This window comes from Panthera leo, chromosome B2 (assembly GCF_018350215.1).
Source record: "Panthera leo isolate Ple1 chromosome B2, P.leo_Ple1_pat1.1, whole genome shotgun sequence".
NCBI lineage: Eukaryota > Metazoa > Chordata > Mammalia > Carnivora > Felidae > Panthera > Panthera leo.
In genome coordinates, this window is record NC_056683.1 from 32092549 (window position 1) to 32113818 (window position 21270).

The window sequence follows — 21270 nt, forward strand, 5'->3', positions numbered from 1 at the left end:
CCCCGCGAAGCGTCTCAATAAGTCCGCGCTCTCCTCTTTGGTGTCTTGCAGGAGAGGCAGCTTCCCCCCTTGGGTCCAACAAACCCGCGTGTGACGCTGGCCCCACCTTGGAACGGCCTGGCCCCCCAGCACCGCCCCCCCCACCCCGGCTGCAGATCACCGAGAACGGCGAGTTCCGAAACACCGCAGACCACTAGCCCACCCAGCATCACAGACCTTCTTCTCCTTCCCCATGCACCCCACCCTGGAACAGCACCCACCACCAGGACTGGATATCGCCGAGGGACAGCGGGATTGCCTCCCCGAATGCCTCCTTGGGGGGCATCAATCCCCCACCCCCACCGCACCATTTCCAGGGGGGAGAGTGGGGACCCTTAGCTGTCCCCTTTTCCTTCCTGTTGGGGTGCTGCCCCCTGTGACCCCCAGGGACCCTTGCCCCAGGACACCACCTACCCCACACAGACCCCTTCACTCCGGGGTGCTATCCCCATCCTCTGCCTCATCGTTCCCCTGAGCACTGGGGGACAGACCCTCGCCCCCACCCTGGGGGTGTGGCACCTCCAAACTTTCAACTTCAGGGTGATTTTTTAGCAGTAACCAGAGCTGACAATCTAACTCCCCTCCACCGCCCCATTTTGGCCTCCCCTGTCCCCCTTGTTATGGGGAGGGGACCCCAGGTGAGGGGGCCCTATTACCCCTTGATTTCTCAGGAGCGTCTGGGGGGGCTCAGCACGCACAAACTCCTTCTCCTCCTACTACTCTTAAATTTACTCCCTCCCCACCCAGAACCCAGATGGGGTGGAGGGGCCACCGGGGCAGGGAGGGGGCGGCAAGGGGGGAATGGGAGTCATCTCCCCTTCCTCCCACACCTGATCTGCTCTTGGCTGGTCCCAGAGCGGGGTGAGGGGGCTTATGCCCCCCCCTCCCCCAGTGTGTTGGGTGGGGTGGAATTGAGGTTAGGGTGAGGGGTTAGGGTCTAGGAGGGTGTGTATGTTAGGGAGGACAGACTAGTTGATCTGCCCTACCCTGACACACACAGCCCCCCTTGTCCCTCCCCCTCTCTCTTCTTGGTCTCTACTCCCAGGGGGAGGGGGGAACTTACTCTAGGAAAAGCCATGTCTCTCTCCCCCAGGGTGGGGGGACCTGTGTTGGAGGAGGGGTGTTGGGGGCCCCCTTCCATGACTCTGTCCCCCCCCTGGGGGAGGTAGGACAGGGCTGGGCTTCCCTCTCATCCTCCCCCCTCCCCAATCTCCCTCCACCTCCCTCCCTCCCGCCAGCTCCACAATTTTTCGGTGTTTCTCTGTACATAGCTCTCTGGCGGGATAGGGGAGGTAGGATGGATGGGGTTTAGGGTGGGTAGGTCATGGGAGGGGAGAAGCCCCTCCTTGGCACCCCCTCTTCCCTGACTGCTGTCCCCTACCCAGCCTTGCCCCCTCATCCCTTCTTGCGTTTGGTATTGAGACTCTTTCCAGACTTCACCCTTCTTTCTTTTGTATGGACAGTTCCCCTTCAGTCCCATCCCCCTACACACATACACCCAGCCGGGGCCAAATTTATACTTATATAAAAGTTGTAAATATGTGAAATTTTATCCCTGTGCCCTCTCCTTGCTTTCCCAACCTCAGACCCTACCCCTGGATCCTCTTTCCTCTTCTCTTTGGCTGTTGTAATTATCTGGGGTTTGTACTGTACATATCGGGGGTGTGTGTGTGTGGGCTGGGGGCAACCCCTCTGTACAGAGCTTCCTGGCCCCCTCCCCCCCCACGCGTCCCTCCCCCTCCACCACCCTAAGGGTAGGGAGATGCTCTTCCTACTTGTTTTATTTTGTTTTCTCGTTCTCCCTCCCCACCCTGTCCCACCCCACTCCCAGCCTCTCTGTCCTTCACCACTATCCCTTTTTCTCCACTCCCAGCCCCATTTCCTTTTTTTCTGGAGTGTGTGGTGAAACAGAAAAATCATGTTTAATAAACGGAGATTGTTCTTTTATCGCTGTACTGATTTTCCTAAGCTGGGACTTCCAGACAGACCAGCAAGTGACGGGATCTGCTTTTTCATAGGAAGGTGACCTGCTGGAAGAAACTATATCTCTGCATGATGCCACCGTATTCCCCAGAATCTCTCTCCCACCCAGCGATGAGACTACTGTGTTTTTGAGCAGGGGGTTTGCACTGGCCAAGCTTACCCAATCTAGGTCTCTCCTCCGCACTGCTCCACTTAACCCGAAGGAGTAAAGAGGCCAAGGAACAGGAACAGTATCTGATAAATTCCAAGTTATGTTACACACACACACGTTTAGTGATCACCTAGAAATAAGGTTTATTTAATTGCTGGTTAAAATGCTACCGTATGGAATGGAGGAAAGAACTTGGTGCCTCAGCAAATGTGAGTTCCAATCCCAGACCCGTCACTTGGCAGCCTCGGTTTCCCCCAAGAAAACTGAGGATCGCGACATCTATCTTCCAGGGCTGGGGGAGGATACAAGGAGATGTGTGGACAGTACGTGGCCCGCACAGTAGGTACCGAATTAAACTCGCCTTCTCAGCACCTACCGGGGGACGGGCGCTACATTTAATCACCCTACGACTTTTGAGTCTCCCCCCCTCCTTCCGAGCTATGCTCTCCGGAGGTCTGGCTTGCGGTCCTCCCCCCGTAGAGGCCACCCCATCCGCAGCCGCGTAGGGGCCAGCGACCTCCTGCTAGCCCCGCCTTCTCGCCCGCGCAACCAATCAACACGAGGCTTTTAGGCCACTGCCCTCCGATTGGCTGAGGCCCTGACACCGCCCACCACCCGGCGTTGGCGTCCGGCGGGAAGGCGGTGGCTTCCGGCCTGGGACGGCGAGGTGGCCGCAAAGGCGCTCTGGTCCATAGCCGCGTGTGTACCGGCGGGGGCGTGGCGGCGGGAAGGGCCTCTCGGCCGTCACTCAAGGTCTCCCGGTGGCCGCGGCTTCCCGGGAGCCGGGCTCTCAGGGCACCGTGAGAAGGAGCGGAGCGGAGGGCAGGAGCCGTCGGGGGCCGGCGAGGTCAGGCGCGTGGCTGGAAGGACCTCCTCATCCTCCTTCACAGGCCCTGGAAGTTAAACCCCGGTTGGTCTTTTGCTGTGGTTGTTTAGTTCTTATTTCCTTGGTGGGGGAGTGCGCGGGATTGATCTGCGGAAATCGCCACTGACTGCAAAGTTTCCACATGTTGGGTTGGGGAGGCGAGTGCTGGTGAGGAGACGTGGTTCCCCTTACCCAGAGCTTCTGTGACCCCCGTCTCTTTCCTCCACAGCCTTCGTCCCGCGTGGGCTCCGCCCCCAGCCCCTCATCTCCCGTATTCGATCCTCTGGGATCTCTTTCTGAGGAGGCCATATGGATACCTCGACGCCTTTGCCTCCCGTCCCCCCCTCCCCGATCTGCAACCCAGCCCCGCGGACGATCCAGATCGAGTTCCCGCAGCATAGCTCCCTGCTGCTGGAAGCCCTGAACCGCCACAGGCTAGAGGGCAAGTTCTGTGATGTGTCCCTCTTGGTGCAGGGCCGGGAACTTAGGGCTCACAAAGCAGTGTTGGCTGCTGCCTCTCCTTACTTCCATGACAAACTTCTTCTGGGGGATGCGCCACGTCTCACTCTGCCCAGCGTCATTGAAGCCGATGCCTTCGAGGGGCTGCTCCAGCTCATTTATTCCGGGCGCCTCCGTCTGCCACTGGATGCTCTCCCTGCCCACCTCCTCGTGGCCAGTGGCCTCCAGATGTGGCAAGTAGTAGATCAGTGCTCAGAGATTCTTAGAGAACTAGAAAACTCAGGTGGTGGAATTTCAGCCCGGGGGGCGACCTCTTACCACACACTTCCTTCCACCACATCCTCTCCAGGAGGCTGGTGCATTCGCTCTTCCCCTTTCCAGACCCCAGTGCAGTCTTCCACTTCTACCGAGAGCCCCGTTTTAGGGGAGGGGAGCGAACTGGGCGATGTGTTACAGATTCAAGTTGAGGAAGAGGAGGAGGAGGAGGAGGAAGAAGAGGAAGAGGAGGAGGAGGACCAGGCGTCAACAGCACCCTCCCAGACTCCTCAGCCCCCGAGAGTATCAGGGAGCTTTCCCTGCCCTCATGGATCTCACTCACTGCCCGTATCCACTACGCCCCGCAGGGTTCCAGAGGGCGAGAGTGCACCCCTCGAGCCTCCTGCCCCTCATACTGCACTGCCCCCCAAAGTCTTCTACATTAAGCAGGAGCCCTCTGAGCCTAAAGAAGAGATATCAACAGGTGGAACTCAATCTGGAGGAGCAAAGGAGGAGACCAAAGTGTTTCCTGGAGGGGACGCTGAAGGGAATGGAGAGCTAGGGTTCTTGCTGCCCTCGGGAGCAGGGGCGACATATGGAGGAGGAGGAGGAGGTCCATCCTGGAAACCAGTGGATCTTCATGGGAATGAAATCCTCTCAGGGGGTGGGGGACCTGGGGGGGCAGGACAGGCTGTGCATGGGCCTGTGAAGTTAGGAGGTACACCCCCCGCAGATGGAAAACGCTTCGGTTGCTTGTGTGGGAAGCGGTTTGCAGTGAAGCCAAAGCGTGACCGTCACATCATGCTGACCTTCAGCCTTCGGCCCTTTGGCTGTGGCGTCTGCAATAAGCGCTTCAAGCTGAAGCACCATCTGACGGAGCACATGAAGACCCACGCTGGAGCCCTGCATGCCTGCCCCCATTGCGGCCGTCGGTTCCGAGTCCATGCCTGTTTCCTTCGCCATCGGGACCTGTGCAAGGGCCAGGGCTGGGCCACTGCTCACTGGACTTACAACTGACTGCTGAGGCCATGCGCTAATTTCTAGTGCAGGAGAGCCACTGCTGCTGATGGACACTTTCCCCTCACCACCATTGCACCCCACTCTCGGATCTTGAAATCATGCCAAGAGAATAGATATATCCTGGACATCTTGTTCTTAAGTGTGGGCGTCGACCTGTCAGATTTGGGAATTCAGTTTTCTCATCTCGAGGTTTGCTAACCACCCCATCAGAAGGTGGTGTATAGGGCATACATAATTTGATCACTTGCCCATAATAGACCTTTTATACAGTAAACCAGATTTCAGATTAAGAGTTTGCTGAGAAAAGAGAGCAAAAAGACGTGACGATTAAATGTTGCATTTAGTCTCCACGAGGAGTTAAAGGAGCTGGTCTCCACGTAGGGATGTTTGATTCTAAGGTCTAGTGATTCCAAAACTAATAAGCTCTGTGTTTTCGCCCTTGTCATTGCTGAAATGATTTAGGTAGAGTTCTTTTTATGTGCTTTCTTTTGTTAGATCTTTCCAGAAGCTCCTCAGATCATAACTTGCTCTCTCACCTTCCCAACACTTCTATTTTTAATGTGGTAGTTGAGCACTTTAACAAACTTGAGCATTCCAGGTGTCATTCCTAGAACCCTCTTTTTAACAGAGGGTATTCCCTCAACAGTCTGTGCCTCTTGTTTACCTGTGTCCACCACTGATCACCCATATATTGATCACAGTGATTGGAATGTGACCAGTGAACTCAGGAGGTGGCCACCGACCTAAAATGCTCTCAGGGTAGCACCACTGTTTTGAACAAGTGTCTGTTGTCAGAGGCTGAGACAGCGCATACAGAAGGCTGGAGAGTAACTGCACAGTAGGACCACACACTCTTCCTTTCCATCCCACTCACACGATAGCCCCTTGAGAGAGAGAAGAGAGAAGAGTAGATATTGGAATGGGGAGATTTTCACAGTTACTTAATTTCTTCAAATAAACTTTGCCCTGAAATGTAAGCTGACAATGGACTGGATTGAGTAATTTATTGGGAGAGACAGCATGAAAACAGAGTTGCAAAAACTTGAATGTGTTCCTTATGCAGCAGGGCTATGTTGATGGGGGAAGAATGGGATGGTTTCACACTGGTGCAGAGATCATTGTCCCGGACCTCAGTGGGCCAGGTTCTAGGCCTTGACCTGCCACTGAATGATCTCTAGTAAGTTCCCTTATCTTTCAGAGTATGAACTGGTCATTTTTGGTTTTTGTAAGGTGATATATATCTCCTAACTGGTTCCCTGTCTTCTTACTTTTGAAGGTGTTGGTTCACATGATCTTTACCTGTACTCTCCCCTGACTTTTTGTATCATCGATAACATTTGGTTGTTTGGTTTATTCTACATTTAGTGCATAGCACTGTGCTAGACCCTGATACCCTGACCTCCAAAAGTTCACAGCTACCACCAAAGCTAGACAAATAATGACAATGTAGTATGACACGTCCATCAAAGGGGGCAGTGCAGGCTACTGTAGTGGCATAAAGGAAGCTGAGAGAAGACCTCTTGTAGATGAGCAGAGGTTTCACAAAGATCACTCTGTACCAGAGTATAGTGACGGTGTGGGTGGCTGCAATGATGTTGAAATGGTGAAAGTGAATTGAAGTTAGAACAGTAGGGCCAGGATTGATAGCTTTCCCCAAGGCATGTTCCTTAAAATCTTACTGGGTATGGCACCCAGAAGAGGCTGAAAAATGTGACTTTATGGCTGAGAAGGTGAATTCGAGCTGTGATCTGTCAGCCCCTCCAAAGAGCCACGCCATGGTACCATCCCCATGGTAAGGACTGTGAATACATTGGGAAGGGGGTCAGGGAGAGGGCTACCAATCTTGGATCAATTACAATCCCACCCACCTGCCATTCTTTTGGCACACATTCTGTAGGTGACTACAGACATACCTCAGCGATATCACACGTTCGGTTCCAGACCACTGCAACGGAGCAAGTCAGATGAAATTTTTGGCTTCTCAGTGCATATAACAGTTATGTTTTTATGGTAACCTGTTAAGTGTGCAGTAGCACTAGGTCTAAAAAAATGTACATACCTTTAAAAAAATACTTTATTGCTAAAAAATGCTAATGATCATCTGAGCTTTCAATAAGTGGTAATTGCTGATTACAGACCACCATAACGAATATATTAATAATGAAAAAGTTTAAATATTGCAAGATTTACCAAAATGTGATGCAGAGACCCAAAGCGAGCAAATACTGTTGGAAAAATGGTGCCGATAGACTTGCTCCAGACGTTTAATTGCAGGCTTTCAACAGAATTGCTACAGACCTCAAGTTTGTAAAAAAAACCTTTAGTTTGTGCAGTATCCACAAAGTGCAATAAAGTGGAGCGCAATAAAATGAGGCACACCTGTGTATCTATTGAGCAGGATCCTTTGGTTGCAAGCAAGGGAAGCTGGCTCTGACTAACCTTATTAAAACAGGAATCTGGAAGTATGTGGGGTGGCTCCTGGAATGGAAGGAAGGGCTCAAGGACCAGCCTTTGGAAGGATAAGACCTGGATAAGGATAAGCCCTGGGCGTTCAGGGAGCAGGAATTCCTGGGGGATCTTTGTAGGTCGTATGTTTTGGGATGATCCAAGAATTCTTTTATCTTTTATTTTTTAATATCTTCGAAGGAGAGAAAGAGAGCGGGGGAGGGGCAGAGAGAGGGAGACAGAATCCAAAGCAGGCTCCATGCTCTGAGATGTCAGCACAGAGCCCGACCTGGGGCTCGAACCCACCAGCCGTGAGATCATGACCTGAAGTCAGATGCTCAACTAACTGAGTCACCAGGGCACCCCAATCTAGTCCTTATTTCTTGTGTTACTTATCTCAAGATAAAAATTCCCGGAAGAGAACTCTGAGCCTCAGGTCCACCCTCTGGCCAGAGCACCCTAAACATATGTTCCATCAAGGCAACAAAGTGGGCATGTGCAATCCTCAAGGGGAAATTGAGGTACTGGAATAAGAGTGGGGAATGGTGCTAGCCAGCCCAGGGGAACAGAGGCCCACCCCAGGTAATCTTCACCTGTTGCCCATCTTGGGATTCTTAATGTGTCAGATACCCCTGGCGGTTAATAGGTATTCAAGAAATGGTGAATCTGCCCAACTTCCACCTCTGCCCTCTGAACTTAAGGCAGAATTGCTTCCTCCCTCTCCTCAATCCCCATAGAACTTTGTTATTACTACTGCAAGCAAATTAAAATGCCATCTTAGAGTTTTATTGTTTTTAAGTTATTAGGAATTACACAAAACACAAGTTCCATAACGAAAGATCTGGATGTAGACCCCTCGCCGTGCACGTGGAGCAGCCTTCCTCGGTCTCCTATGTAAATGGACTCCCTGGCCTAGGGTCTCAGTCCCTGGCACCCGGGATCGCAGGCCCAAGCCTACAAGGGGTTGCACAGAAGCTTCCACCAGGCCACAAGTGACAGCATGGCAACCATCCCTCCAGCAGCTCGCTCACTCGTGGCCACCCACGACTATTACCAGCGCCACCTGGGTTCCACTTCCAGTAACAGCTTCTGTGGAATTGCCCAGTGTACTGGGGAAGCCATCCCTCACCACCCCTGTCTCCCCAGGGCCGACCTGGTGGGCACGCTTCTTTGGGAAGTCCCCTCTCCCAAAGTAGTTCATGGCTAACAGTGTTGGAGTCCCCAGCATGCTTGGAATCTCCCCCAGGCCTCCAATGGCACGATCACCTGTGACTTGACTCTGGAAGCCATGAAGAAGCAGCCTGGTGGCCAGCCTGGCAGAGCCAACACCAGGCCCCAATCCTGAGTGGCCACCACCAGGAGGTGCTAGGCTCATCAGAACCCCTTCCCTCCCCTTAGACTAGACAGGCTGCCTCAAGCAGAAGTGATTGGTTTCTTTTACAACAAAACAGCAAACCACCAAAAAGGAAGTTGACAGAACCCCAGTCTTTACTATCCAAGCCACAGGCAAACCTTCCTTACACCCTGTAACCATGTGCCTTGCACCAAGTGGAAAATAAACTCCAAGCAGCCTTGGAATTTAGATCTAAGCATTTAGATTTAAGTGTTTAAAGATTTAAAACTTAAAAGCCTACTTCTCTGCCTCTGTCCATTCCTCCATGTAGTGGAAGAGGTGTCCCTACTACTGTCCAAGGCTAGCCCCTTCCCAGAGCCCTTGCTCTTTTAATTGTCCCCTCTGTCCAGTTTTCTTCACTCTCTGTCTGGAGTTCCTCATTAGCATTTAATCGTGCTTGCAGGTTTGTAAGAATTAATTAATACATGTAAAGTGCTTACAACAATGCCTTGCACTCGGTAAATTCAATAGATGTTAGCTGCTATTATGAGTGAGAACATTAGTTCCCCACACCTTTACCAGGATCAGTGCTCTCAGGGAAGGGTCACGTATATAAAGGGAAAGTATTTTCAACTGAGGGGGAAATGAAACATTAACGGTACTCAGTAAGGATTAGATGTGAACATTATTTTTTACCTTTCTCATAAAGGTGAGAGTTCTTCAGGGTTCTCTTCGCCCTCTTCCACCTTTATATATTCCTGGGTGATTTTTATCCACTTTTCTGAGTTAAACCACTTAAATACTGATGACGCTTAATTTTATATCTCCAGTTTTCCTGACCCCCAGACCCACTTAGATTTCCTTCTTTCCTTCCTTCAGCAACAAGGCCTGCTGTGTACCTGGCACTGATGAGAAGGGCAGGATTATCACCTTGAGAGGCAGATGTTTAAACCAGCTATGTAGGTACTTCATAGACCTCTCAAGCTCAGCATGCCTAAAATACTCTACCCCAGCTCAAGTCAGCTGCTCCATTGTTTCCGGGTTTAGTAAAAGCTCCCCCATCCGCTTAAATGCGTAAGACTGAGACCTGGAAGTGTTCCTGGGCACCTGTCTCACCTCCCATATCTGTCCTACCAATGCCATCCCCTGAATATTTCAAATCGATGCATTCTTTTACTGTTACTGCAACCTCCTAACTGGTTGTCTTGTCTTGCTTCTCTCTACATCTCACTCCACACACACTATGGCCACAGTGTTCTCGCTAAAGCATAAAGTACTGTTTCGCCAGCTGTCCAGCTTAAACCTCCTGCTCTTTGATGGAGTCCAAATGATCTCCCAATTACTGCACTCTTGCCGTTCATGTCTCCCCCGGGCCTCTGCTTTTTCTGCTCCTCGTGCTCATCTCTCTGCCTAGAATAGTTACCTACCTGGAAACAGTCTTCAGTGGGCTAATTCCCTCTCTCTTCAGATACCAGCTGACACATCACTTTCTTTAGAAATCTGACCATGAGGCCCAGGTGGGACCTGCTGCAACGTGTTCTACTAGCTCTTATTTCACCTTGTCATGAAACTTTCCTGGCATTTCCTTTTCAGTAAGTATATGCCAACTATCCACTATTACCCATTATATGTGGGTACTATTTTAGGCATGATGGACAGTGCTTGCCCTCATAAGATTACATTCCAGTGCCGTAAAGGAAAATGAACCGGTAATAAGGGGGAGTGTGCCACAAAAGGAAGGCCTACTGTACACATTGATCTCGTATTCCAAAGGAGAGGAAAGACCCAGACAAGCAAAGCAGGGCAGGGGAAATGGTTCTAGTACAGTGTTCAGCAGATGCAAAGGCCAAGAAAGAGAACGAGGTTGGTATGTGTGACAAGGAAACCAGTGGACTTGGGGAGGAATGAGATGTCTTAGTCTGTTGGGTCTGCTATAATAATACCACAGACTAAGTGACTTATAGGCAACAGAAATGTATTTCTCACTGTTCTGTAGGCTGGTAAGTCCAAGATCAAGTGCCAGCAGACTCAGTGTCTGAGGACCTGCTTCCTGGTTCATAGATGGTCATCTTCCCATGTCCTCATGTGGTGGAAAGAGAAAGGAAGTTCTCCAGAAGGGCACTACCTTCATGACCTAATCGCCTCCCAAAAGCCATACCTTCTAATGCGATCACGGTGGGGGTTAGGATTTCAGTGCATGAATTTTTGGGGAACACAAACGTTCAGTCCATTGCAGATGTGGTTGAAGAGGTGGGCTGCGACTGGGTTATATGGAGCCTTTCAGATCACGTTAAGGAATTTGGATTGTATTTGAAATGCAATGGGAAGGCAATAAAGAGTTGAAAGTAGAGGAGCAATGGTCTTTTAACATTTTAAAGAGATTCCTCCAGCTACGGAGGGCATATTGGATCATTAGGGGCAAGAGTGGAAGCAGGGAGACCAATTAGACTATTTCAGCAGCACAGACAAGAGGTGGATAAAAACAGCAGGTATGGAGAGAAGTAGATGGATTAAAAGCTATTATTACATTTGGAAGTAGGACCGACGCAAGAACATTCTAACAGATTAATATAGAGATTGTGGGAAAGTAAAAAATCAAGGAAGACCCCTAGAGTTTTGTCTTGATTAATTGAATTACAGAGGCCATTTAATGAGTGGAAGACAGGAGTAGAAGGACTTGGGAGTGGATCAAGGGTTTTATCTGAATGGCTAGAAGCAGCTGGCTGTACTTGTCCAATGTTCTTCTAGACCAGGGGTTGGCAAACTTATGCTATAAAGGATCAGATAGTAAATACTAAGTTTTGCATGCCAAGAAGAAATGAAGGATATTATATAAGTACATGGAAATTAAAGAAAACAAATTCCCACAGGTTTTTTTTCCTGACAAAATTCAAAGTATAATAATTGAGTACAATTTTTTTTTTTTTTTTTTTTTTTTTGGTAATACAGGTCTACTGCTTTAACTGGGGTACAAAGTTAGTGTTCCCTGTCATCAGAATCAGTTGCAAATGTTCATTTGCTAATGCTGATCTGTAATGAGATTTTACATATTTCATCTCTGAAAATGTCTTCACACAGATAGTACCGCCAACTACTGATATTAATCCAAGAGCATGTAATTTTAATTGAGCATATTCATCACCTGAAAGGCATTTATAGAATTCTATTATATTCTTCTCCTGATACTTGCCTTTTATCATGTCATTACATCTTGGATTAGTCACATCCAAATGAAGATTAGGTGGAAACTCCTCAATTGCACAATTAAATGAAATATAGAAATTTTCTTTGCACTTGCATTGAGGTTTGAGAAACACTGCTGGAACTGTGGTTCAAGCTCAGAAATAATATATGCTGCAAATCTGTGTGGGAATGGAGATCTTGCTGTTTGTTGTAACTTCTAAGAGTGCAGGAAGTGTATATAGCAGCTTGACATTACCCGAGATTCAACAACTTTGATGACTTTGCTGCAGTATATGTTACTGTTTCATGGATACTGAGTTTCAGTTTGGGGAGATGGAAAAAAGTTCTGCAGATAGAAGGTGGTGATTGTACAGCACTGTAAACATACTTATTGCTCCTGACTGTACACTTGGAAACGATTTGGGGGCACCTGGGTGGCTCAGTCCGTTAAGTGTCTTACTCTTGATCTCAGCTCAGACCTTGGTCTCAGGGTCATGAGTTCAAGCCCCACATTTGGCTCCATGCTGGGTGTGAAGCCTACTTAAAAAAAGAAAAAGAAAATGGTTTAAATGGTCCATTTTATGTTATATGAATTTTACCACAATTAAAAAAAAAATGAATGAACCACGAATGAACTAATGGATCTAGGCATTGGGCATCAGTGACTGCAAACACCACAAAAAAGAAACAGCCAGACCATATGTGCCTCTTATGGAAAACCACCACCACCACCTATGAATTAGTCTGGCCCCAAATATTGAACGTGGATGTGATCAAGCCTCAAAATATTAACTACAAATTCGCAGAAAATGCAGAGGGCAGGGGAACATGTTAAACCACACCACAATGATGTAGTCAGCAAAACTGAGACTGCAAGAAATTCTAAGAAACAAACACCCCATTTTTTTCACAAGAAAAACTGCAAAGGGACAAGGGGGAAGGAGGGAAACCTGTAGTTTAAAAGATGTTATGTCTTGGGGGCACCTAGGTGGTCAGTCAGTTGAGCATCTGCCTCTTGATTTTGACTCAGGTCAAGATCTCATGATTTGTGAATTCAAGCCCTGCAACAGGCTCCGTGCTGACAGCACGGAGCCTGCTTGGAATTCTCTCTCTCTCTCTCTCTCTCTCTCTCTCTCTCTCCCTCTTTCTCTGTCCCTCTCCTGATTTCTCTCTCTCTCTCTCAAAATAAATAAACTTAAAAAAATTTAATGCAACAAGTTCATGTTTAAACAAAATGTTTATGCTTTTTACATTTATTTTTTTAGTAATCTCTACACCGAATGAAGGGCTCAAACTCATGACCCCAAGATTAAGAGTCACACACTTCACCAAATGAGCCAGCCAGGTGCCCCCTAAAAGATTTTAAAAGACATATTATTAAGCAATCATAATGTGAGAACCTTATTTGGATCATAGTTTTTGTATTTGTTTCCTTTTTCTTTTTAAAAAAATTTTTTTATTTAAATTCTAGTTACTTAACATACAGTGCAATTTTGGTTTCAAGGGTAGAATTCAGTTGTCCATCACTTATATACAACACCCAGTGTTCATCACAACAGTGCCTTCTTTATTTTAACTATCACCCATCTAGCCCATCCCCCACTCACCTCCCTCCATCAACCCTCAGTTTCTTCTCTAAGAGACTTTTATGTTTTTTTTTAAATGTTTATTTATTTTTGAGAGAGAGAGACACACACACAGAGTACGAGCAAGGGAGGGGAAGAGACAGAGGGAGACACAGAATCCAAAGCAGGCTCCAGGCTCTGAGCTGTCAGCACAGAGACCTACGTGGGGCTTGAACCCAAAAACCATGAATCATGACCTGAGCCAAAGTCAGACGTTCAACCAACTCAACCACCCAGGCACCCCTATAGCCAGTTTTATTTTTTTAAAGATTGAGAAATAAATTGGGGAATTGCTAAACACTTTAAGGATGTCTAATCAGAAATTTTATATTACAAACACAATTCTGGTTTATGTGCTGGTCCAAGTTAATAAAACTTTGTGCTTGACTCTTAAAACCATCAATTGCTCAATGTATTGATGTAGAAAGATCTCCAGTATATTTTGTTGGATGAAAGAAAGCAAAGTGTAATATTCTATGTTTTGTATGAGACAGTGAGGGTGGGGAGGAAATAAGAAAGGTGTATTTGCTTATATTTGCAAAGAGAAGCACTACTAGAATAAATAAGAAAACAGTAAATATGGGAAAGAAGTTGAGGTAAAGATAGAAACATGGCTACGTGGGGGCGCCGGGGTGGCTCACTTGGTTGACTGTCTGACTTCCGCTCAGGTCATGATCTTGCGATCTGTGAGTTCGAGCCTCGCATCGTGGCTCTGTGCTGACAGCTCAGAGCCTGGAGCCTGCTTCAGATTCTGTCTCCCTCTCTCTGCCCCTCCCCCGTTCATGCTCTGTCTCTCTCTCTCTATCAAAAATAAATAAACATTAAAAAAATTAAAAAAAAAGAAACAAGGCTACATGTACTTGACTCCTCTACGTGTACTTTGAATCATGTAATTCCACTACGTAATCAAAAAATAAAAGAGATTTTAGAAATTCTTTTAATTTGAGAATAAATGAATTAAACCATATTAACTTGGCAACATAATCACAGAGAGAATGAGTTCTAAAGACTACAACCTTAAGGGGATGTACTCTAAAGACAAAAAAACCTCCAGCTATAATTTTAAACTTTATTTATTTTAAAATATTTTAATGTACTTTTAAAAATTATTTTAACTAGGCTCCACGCCCAGCGTGGGGCTTGAACTCACAGCCCTGAGATTAAGAGAGGCATGCTCTATTGACTGAACCAGCCAGGCACTCCTATTTTTAAACTTTAAACGCTTAAATATTAAATTCTCTTTAAAAATATTTTTTTTTTGAGAGAGAGAGTGAGAGAGTACGAGCAGGGGAGAGGGGCAAAGGGAGAGGGAGAGAATCTTAAGCAGGCTCCATGCCCAGGGTGGAGATGGATGTCAGTGCAGAACCCCATGCGGGGCTCGATCTCACAACCATGAGATCATGACCTGATGCGAAAGCAAAAGTCGGCTGCTGAGCCACCCAGGTGCCCCTAAACTGTCTTAAAATTTAAACTTTTCTCAGATGTTCTATTGTAGTATTACCAGCAATAGAATTTTGAAAATATAGTATTTTCTTATAAATAGGTTAAAGGACACAAGTAATTATATTAATGTAAGAAATCAGAATTCTTAGGACAAGAGAAAAGATATGTAACCGAAGAAATGAAGTGAAAACATACCAATGTGAAAAATGAAAACTCAGTATGAATTCATGAGTTTTGAAATATGTATTTTTCTGTTTCTGTCCATGGAAATGGGTTAGAAGCAATGAGCAGCCCTAGTGCCCATGTTATGATCTCTAATACCATCCCCCATTCAAACAAAGCGTGGCCTTGTACAGCATGGGGAATATAGTAAATACTAGTGTAGCAGCTTTGTATGGGGACAGGTGGGAATAGACGTATTGTGGTGACCATTTCATACTGTATATACATATTGAATCACTATGTTGTACACTTGAATACAATATTATATGTCAACTATTCTTCAATTAAAAAAATTTTTAAAGACTAACAGTGAAAAATAAGACAAACAAAACAAAAGTATGGTTTCTTTAGGAAACTGCTGATTCCAGGTCTAAAACGGGCATTTTTCAAGGCGTGCCTGGGACATGTTTTTGTGTTAAGAACAAGAAAGCTGGACACAGGAGCCCATGTGAAGGTGTCCCCACTGAACAAAGTTATGACATTGTGAACAACTAAAAGAATAACGGCTGTGGCACCTGGGTGGCTCAGTTGGTTGGGTGTCTGACTTCAGCTCAGGTCATGATCTCACGGTTTGTGAGCTGGAGCCCTGCCTCTGGTTCACTGCTGTTAGTGCAGAGCCGGCTTTGGGTCATCTGTCCCCCTCTCTCTCTGCCCCTTCCTCACTGGCTGTCTCTCTCTTTCAAAAATAAACATAGAAAAATACTAATTGTATTGAACACACTGAATCAATGAAAATTCATTGTTTTATAACAATACCCAAAATGAGAGTTGTCAAGGAGGCTCATTTGTTATCATTTAAGGCAGCTATTTTTTTTTTTAATGTTTATTTATTTTTGAGAGAGAGAGCCAGAGCATGAGCAGGGAAACGGCAGAGAGAGAGGGAGATACAGAATTCAAAGCAGCCTCCAGGCTCTGAGCTGTCAGCACAGAGCCCGATGTGGGGCTTGAACGCACAAACCGGGAGATCATGACCTGAGTCAAAGTTGGACACTTAACCGACTGAGCCACCCAGGTGCCCCTAAGGCAGCTATTAGAACAACAACTTGGGGCACCTGGGTGGCTCAGTCGGTTAAGCGTCCAACTTTGGCTCAGGTCATGATCTCACGGTTTGTGCGTTCAAGCCCCACATGGGGCTCTGTGCTGACAGCTCAGAGCCTGGAGCCTGCTTTGGATTCTGTGTCTCCTTCTCTCTCTGAACCCCCTCTTGCGCTCTGTCTCTCTCTCAAAAATAAACAAACAAACAAAAAAGAACAACAACTTACTTTGAAAGTTGGTAATTAAAGGGAAAATATTAAGCATTTGTTTTGCTCTTCCAGTAAAAATTTATTTTAGGATAACCGAATAGTTCTAGATAATGAAGAGAACATTCACGGAATGTTAAGTAAGCGAAATAAAAGAATTACAAAAACATAATTTCATAAACTCCAACAAAACTATTGACTCAGGCAAGGATTATCAATTGGTATTAAAACCAATAGATGATTAGTTATTGTAAAAATTCATATAGAGCCAAAGTAACACCATGCAGATTACTTCCTAGTTTCAAGAGGGAAATCATTAACTATAAATTGGGTGATCATATGTTGCAATTCTAATCTAGGCATTCAATCGCAGCATCACTAAGGGTTAATCATAGGTGTCTTCTTTTTTTTTTTAATGTTTATTTATTTTGAGAGAAAGAGAGAGAGAGTACAAGTGGGGGAGGGGAAGAAGGAAAGGGAGAGCATCTTAAGCAGGTTCCGAGCTCAGCGTGGAGCCCGATGCAGGGCTCAGTCCCACAAACTGTGAGATCATGACCTGAGCCGAAACCAATAGTTGGACACTTAACCAACTGAGCCACCCAGGCGCCCCAATCATGGGTGTCTTCTAGTGAAATGCAGCATTAACTATACAGCAGTATGATAACTATATGACTTTATTCATCCTAGTAACTTTTATTCTAGTTCAGACATCCCTCAGAGAATTTTTAGGAATCCATTCTTAAAAACATGTTGGATAGTGAATTTTTAGGTAGTGGGAGCCTGTATGTCATTATTTTATTTTATTTATTTATTTTTTTCATGAAATTTATTGTCGAATTGGTTTCCATACAACACCCAGTGCTCATCCCAAAAGGTGCCCTCCTCAATATGTATGTCATTATTTTAAATTAAAAAAGAAAAAAAGAAAGTATTTCCAGGACATTTAGAACCTCAACCAATTTCCCTCAGTGCTTGAAACACTCTAAAAATATATATATAACAGTCAACCAGGTTTTTCTGCTTAATGTAAACACCAGCTACTTGTTTAACACTTAATTAACTCATTAATGAGTTTATTTGTGCAGTAACATAGGATACCAACATTTTCCTTTTAACTTCAACAAATACATACTATAATGTAAATGAACAGTGAAATGATATGTTAAAGACACATAATGGAGGCAAACAACACTCGGCCAAGAGTGAAATAAGCAAGGCAAGTTTTAAAACATGGTTACTGGGGCGCCTGGGTGGCTCAGTCGGTTAAACCTCCGACTTTGGCTCAGGTCCTGATCTCGCGCTATGTGGGTTCGAGCCCTGCCCCTGTGTCAGGCTCTGTGCTGGCAGCTCAGGGCCTGGAGCCTGCCTCAGATTCTGTGTCTCCCTCTGTCTCTCTCTACCCCTCCCCCTCTCATACTCTGTCTCTCTCTCTCAAAAATAAATAAATATTTAAAAAATTAAAAAATAAAATAAAACATGCTTACTGAAATCGCAGGGTCTCCTGAGTGAGGTTGGAGATGAGAAGGAAATAAGGAGGTTGTAGTCACTGTTGCTGTTTAGTGGTGGATGAAGCTGAAAAAGAATGGACTTCAGAAGGAGTGAAACAGTAAATGTCTGAGCTTCATCCATGTCTGGATCCAAGAAGCTGGTGGAAGCTGCTCATTTCCTTGGCAATGAGTCTTCAAAAGTGGATGGTTGTGGATGGTTGTGGATCGTCCTCTGAAAGTATTGACAAAGCACGACAAGAAACTTGCCCATTTTTAATGGGCAAGTGTTACATTCCCTTTGCCTGTGTTATGCAGCTTCTGATTACCCTACACTGTGCTGGAAATTGCGTTTTGAATGTGATTTTTCTGCTCTTGTCATGATCATGATCTCTTATAAGCAACAGTGATCATTCTGTCTACATGATCTAAGATTTCCTTTAGGGGCAACTGGCTGACTCAGCGGGAAGAGCATGTGACTCTTGCTCTCGGGATCGTGAGTTCAAGCCCCATGTGGGGTGTAGAGATTACTTAAATAAAAACTTTTAAAATAAATAAATAAATAAATAAAGTTTCCTTCAAAGACTTCTCGTCAAGTATTAGTGGCTCCTTGTATTAACGTGCTAGGGCTGTCATTACAAAATACCACAGGGCGTGTGTCTTAAATGACAGGTGTTTATTTTCTCACAGTTCTGGAGACAGGAAGGTCAAGATCAAGATGGCAGCAGGTTTGGTTTTTCCTGAGGCCTTTCTCCTTGGCTTGCAGTCTCTGCTACCATTCTCATTGGTTTCCTCACGTGGTCTTTCTTTGTGTACAGGCACTCCTGGTGTCTCTATTTTTATAAGGACACCAGTCATATTGGGTTAGAGCTTCACTCTTATGACCTAATTTAACCTTAATTACCTCTTTGAAGACCTTATCTTCAAATACAGTCACACTGAGCATTAGGGCTTCAACTTACGAATGGGGGCGAATGGAATTCAGTCCATAACACTGCTCTTCCTCCAACTTAGTTCCTTCCAGCATTATTCCTTCCAGCTGAATGTGTTTCTTAGAAGACACACGGTAAAGCTCTCCAGAATGAACAACGCTTTAATAATTTGTCGTTTTCTCTCACACAGGAAATAAGGTATTCACAGTAAGTGGAAACATGTGCATGGGGGCGCTCGGCTGGCTCGGTTGGTGAAACGTGGGACTCTTGATCTTGGAATTGTGAGTTAGAGCCCCACGTTGGGTGTGGAGATTAAAAATAAAATCTTAGCGCCTGGATGGCTCAGTCAGTTAAACATCTGACTGATTTCAGCTCAGGGCATGATCTCATGGTTTATGACTTCAAGCCCACGTTGGACTCAATAAATAAACTTTTTTAAAAAATCTTAAGAAAAGGAAACAAGTGCATGCCATGCATATATCTTTTTATGCTTTCACCTCTTAATACACTTTATCACTTCCAATATACATGTTTCCCTAGTCTCTTAGGTTCACCTGCTTTCTTGACAGTTTTTCCACTGTGGTCATTTTCTTTTTCTTAATCTTTTTTTTCTTTTTAATTTTTTTTAATGTTTATTTATTTTTGAGAGACAGAGACAGAGCATGAGCAGGGGAGGGTCAGAGGGAGAAGGAGACACAGAATCTGAGGCAGGCTCCAGGCTCCGAGCGGTCAGCACAGAGCCTGATGCGGGGCTCAAACTCACAAACCCTGAGATCATGACCTGAGCCGAAGTCAGACGCTTAACCGACTGAGCCACCCAGGCGCCCCACTGTGGTCATTTTCATTTTCTAATGTGGGGAATTGATACAGAAAACAGGTAACTGTCCCTGCACCAATGCCACACTGTCTTAAAGATGATAATATCCTTATCGTAAGTCTTGATGTCTATTAGTATAGGGTCTCTAACTTTGCTCTTTTACTCCAAGATTGTATGTGCTAGCCTTTGCCCTTTGTAATTCCGTACATTTGAGATTCAATTTGACGCTTTTCACAAAACACCTGCTGGGGTTTTGCTTGTGACTACCTTGAATCTGTTGGTCAATTTAGGAAGAACTGGTATGTTTATAATATTGAATCTTCCAATCTATGAATATTATATAGTTCTACATTTTTTCATCTTTACTGATTTTTTTTTAGTTTATTTATTTATTTTGAGAGAGGGGGAGTGCGTGCATGAGCAGGGGAGGGGAAGAGAGAGAGGGAGAGAGAACCCCACGTAGGCTCCACACTGCCAGCACAGAGCCTGACGTGGGGACCAAACCCACGAACCCCGAGATCATGACCTGAGCTGAAGTCAAGAGTCTGACACTCAAGACTGAGCCACCCAGGCCTCTGGTAGTCTTTACTAATTTCTATAAAAATTTTATTGTTGTAAAATGCACATACTAAAGATGATGGCTGGGGTGCCTGGGTGGCTCAGTCGGTTGGGCGGCCGGCTTCGGCTCAGGTCATGATCTCACGGTCCGTGAGTTCGAGCCCCACGTCGGGCTCTGTGCTGACAGCTCACAGCCTGGAGCCTGTTTCAGATTCTGTGTCTCCCTCTCTCTGACCCTCCCTGTTCATGCTCTGTCTCTGCCTGTCTCAAAAATAAATAAAAACATTAAAAAAATGTAAAAATAAAAAAAAAAAAAAGATGATGGCTTCAGTAGTGAGGGGTGCTGTGGAGACGCAGCGAGTACTAGCCCGCTGTGGCTTTTGCAGAAAAATTCCCTAGACAGCGGCCTCGAGAGAGCTGAGAGAACACTGCACATTCTGGCCACGTATGAAAGTGTACTGTACCCTTTGACAAACAGACTGGATTTCACAGAGGCATGGATTGGATTCGGTTTTCTTCGGAAGAACTTACCAAAGCACTACAAGAAAATTGTATTTTTTAAAAATTTTTTTTTAATGTTTATTTTTGAGACAGAGAGAGACAGAGCATGAGCAGGGAAGGGGCAGAGAGAGAGGGAGACACAGAATGTGAAGCAGGCTCCAAGCTCTGAGCGGTCAGCCCAGAGCCCGACGCGGGGCTCGAACTCACGAACTGTGAGAGCGTGACCTGAGCCGAAGTCCGACGCTAAGAAAATTGTATTTTTGATGCAGTAAAGCTCCATATTCAAGCTCAAAGACCAAAAACTTTTCAAGAGGATCAAACATTTGATGAAGAGAAAGGTTTTTGACACTATTATTACCCAGAAAATAAGCAAAATTGAAAAAAATACACATAACACTTACCATTTTAACTGTTTTAAAGTAATGTAGTGGTAGGAAGTACATCTAAGATGCTGGGGAAAAAAAACCAGGGAAACGTGTATATTGGAAGTGATAAAGTGTGTTGAGAGGTGAAAGCATCAGCACTATCTAGCTCCAGGAATTTTTCTCATCACCCCAAACAGAAACTCTCTACCCATTAAGTAGTTACTCTCCATTTTCTCATCTATGCAGCCCCTTCAATCTGCTTTCTGTCTCTATGGATTTGCCCAGTCTAAATACTGCACATTTTGGAATCATACAACATATAGCTTTTTGTGTCTGGCCTATTTCACTT

General features: G+C 45.8%; 2 protein-coding genes and 1 pseudogene across 2 annotated transcripts in view; all 3 read left to right on the forward strand.

The window, feature by feature from the left end:
• Positions 1 to 295, forward strand: part of SYNGAP1 (synaptic Ras GTPase activating protein 1) — a 30338-nt gene extending 30043 nt beyond the window's left edge. Inside the window, 2 exon segments of the mRNA XM_042938466.1 lie at positions 52 to 118; positions 121 to 295. Of these exon segments, the coding sequence (XP_042794400.1) occupies positions 52 to 118; positions 121 to 197 (144 nt within the window). The 3' untranslated portion in view covers positions 198 to 295.
• A 2578-nt stretch (positions 296 to 2873) lies between these two features.
• ZBTB9 (zinc finger and BTB domain containing 9) lies at positions 2874 to 5754 on the forward strand. The gene is made up of 2 exons (XM_042938467.1): positions 2874 to 3083; positions 3268 to 5754. Exon 2 carries the CDS (start codon positions 3348 to 3350, stop codon positions 4767 to 4769), a length of 1422 nt encoding a protein of 473 aa, XP_042794401.1. The 5' UTR covers positions 2874 to 3083; positions 3268 to 3347; the 3' UTR covers positions 4770 to 5754.
• Positions 5755 to 20373: 14619 nt separating this feature from the next.
• LOC122220666 lies at positions 20374 to 20902 on the forward strand (annotated as a pseudogene).
• Positions 20903 to 21270: the final 368 nt, after the last annotated feature.

Excerpts from the sequence above, each read along its gene's own strand:
- ZBTB9 (XM_042938467.1), top strand. The coding sequence starts at position 3,348 with ATGGATACCTCGACGCCTTTGCCTCCCGTCCCCCCCTCCCCGATCTGC.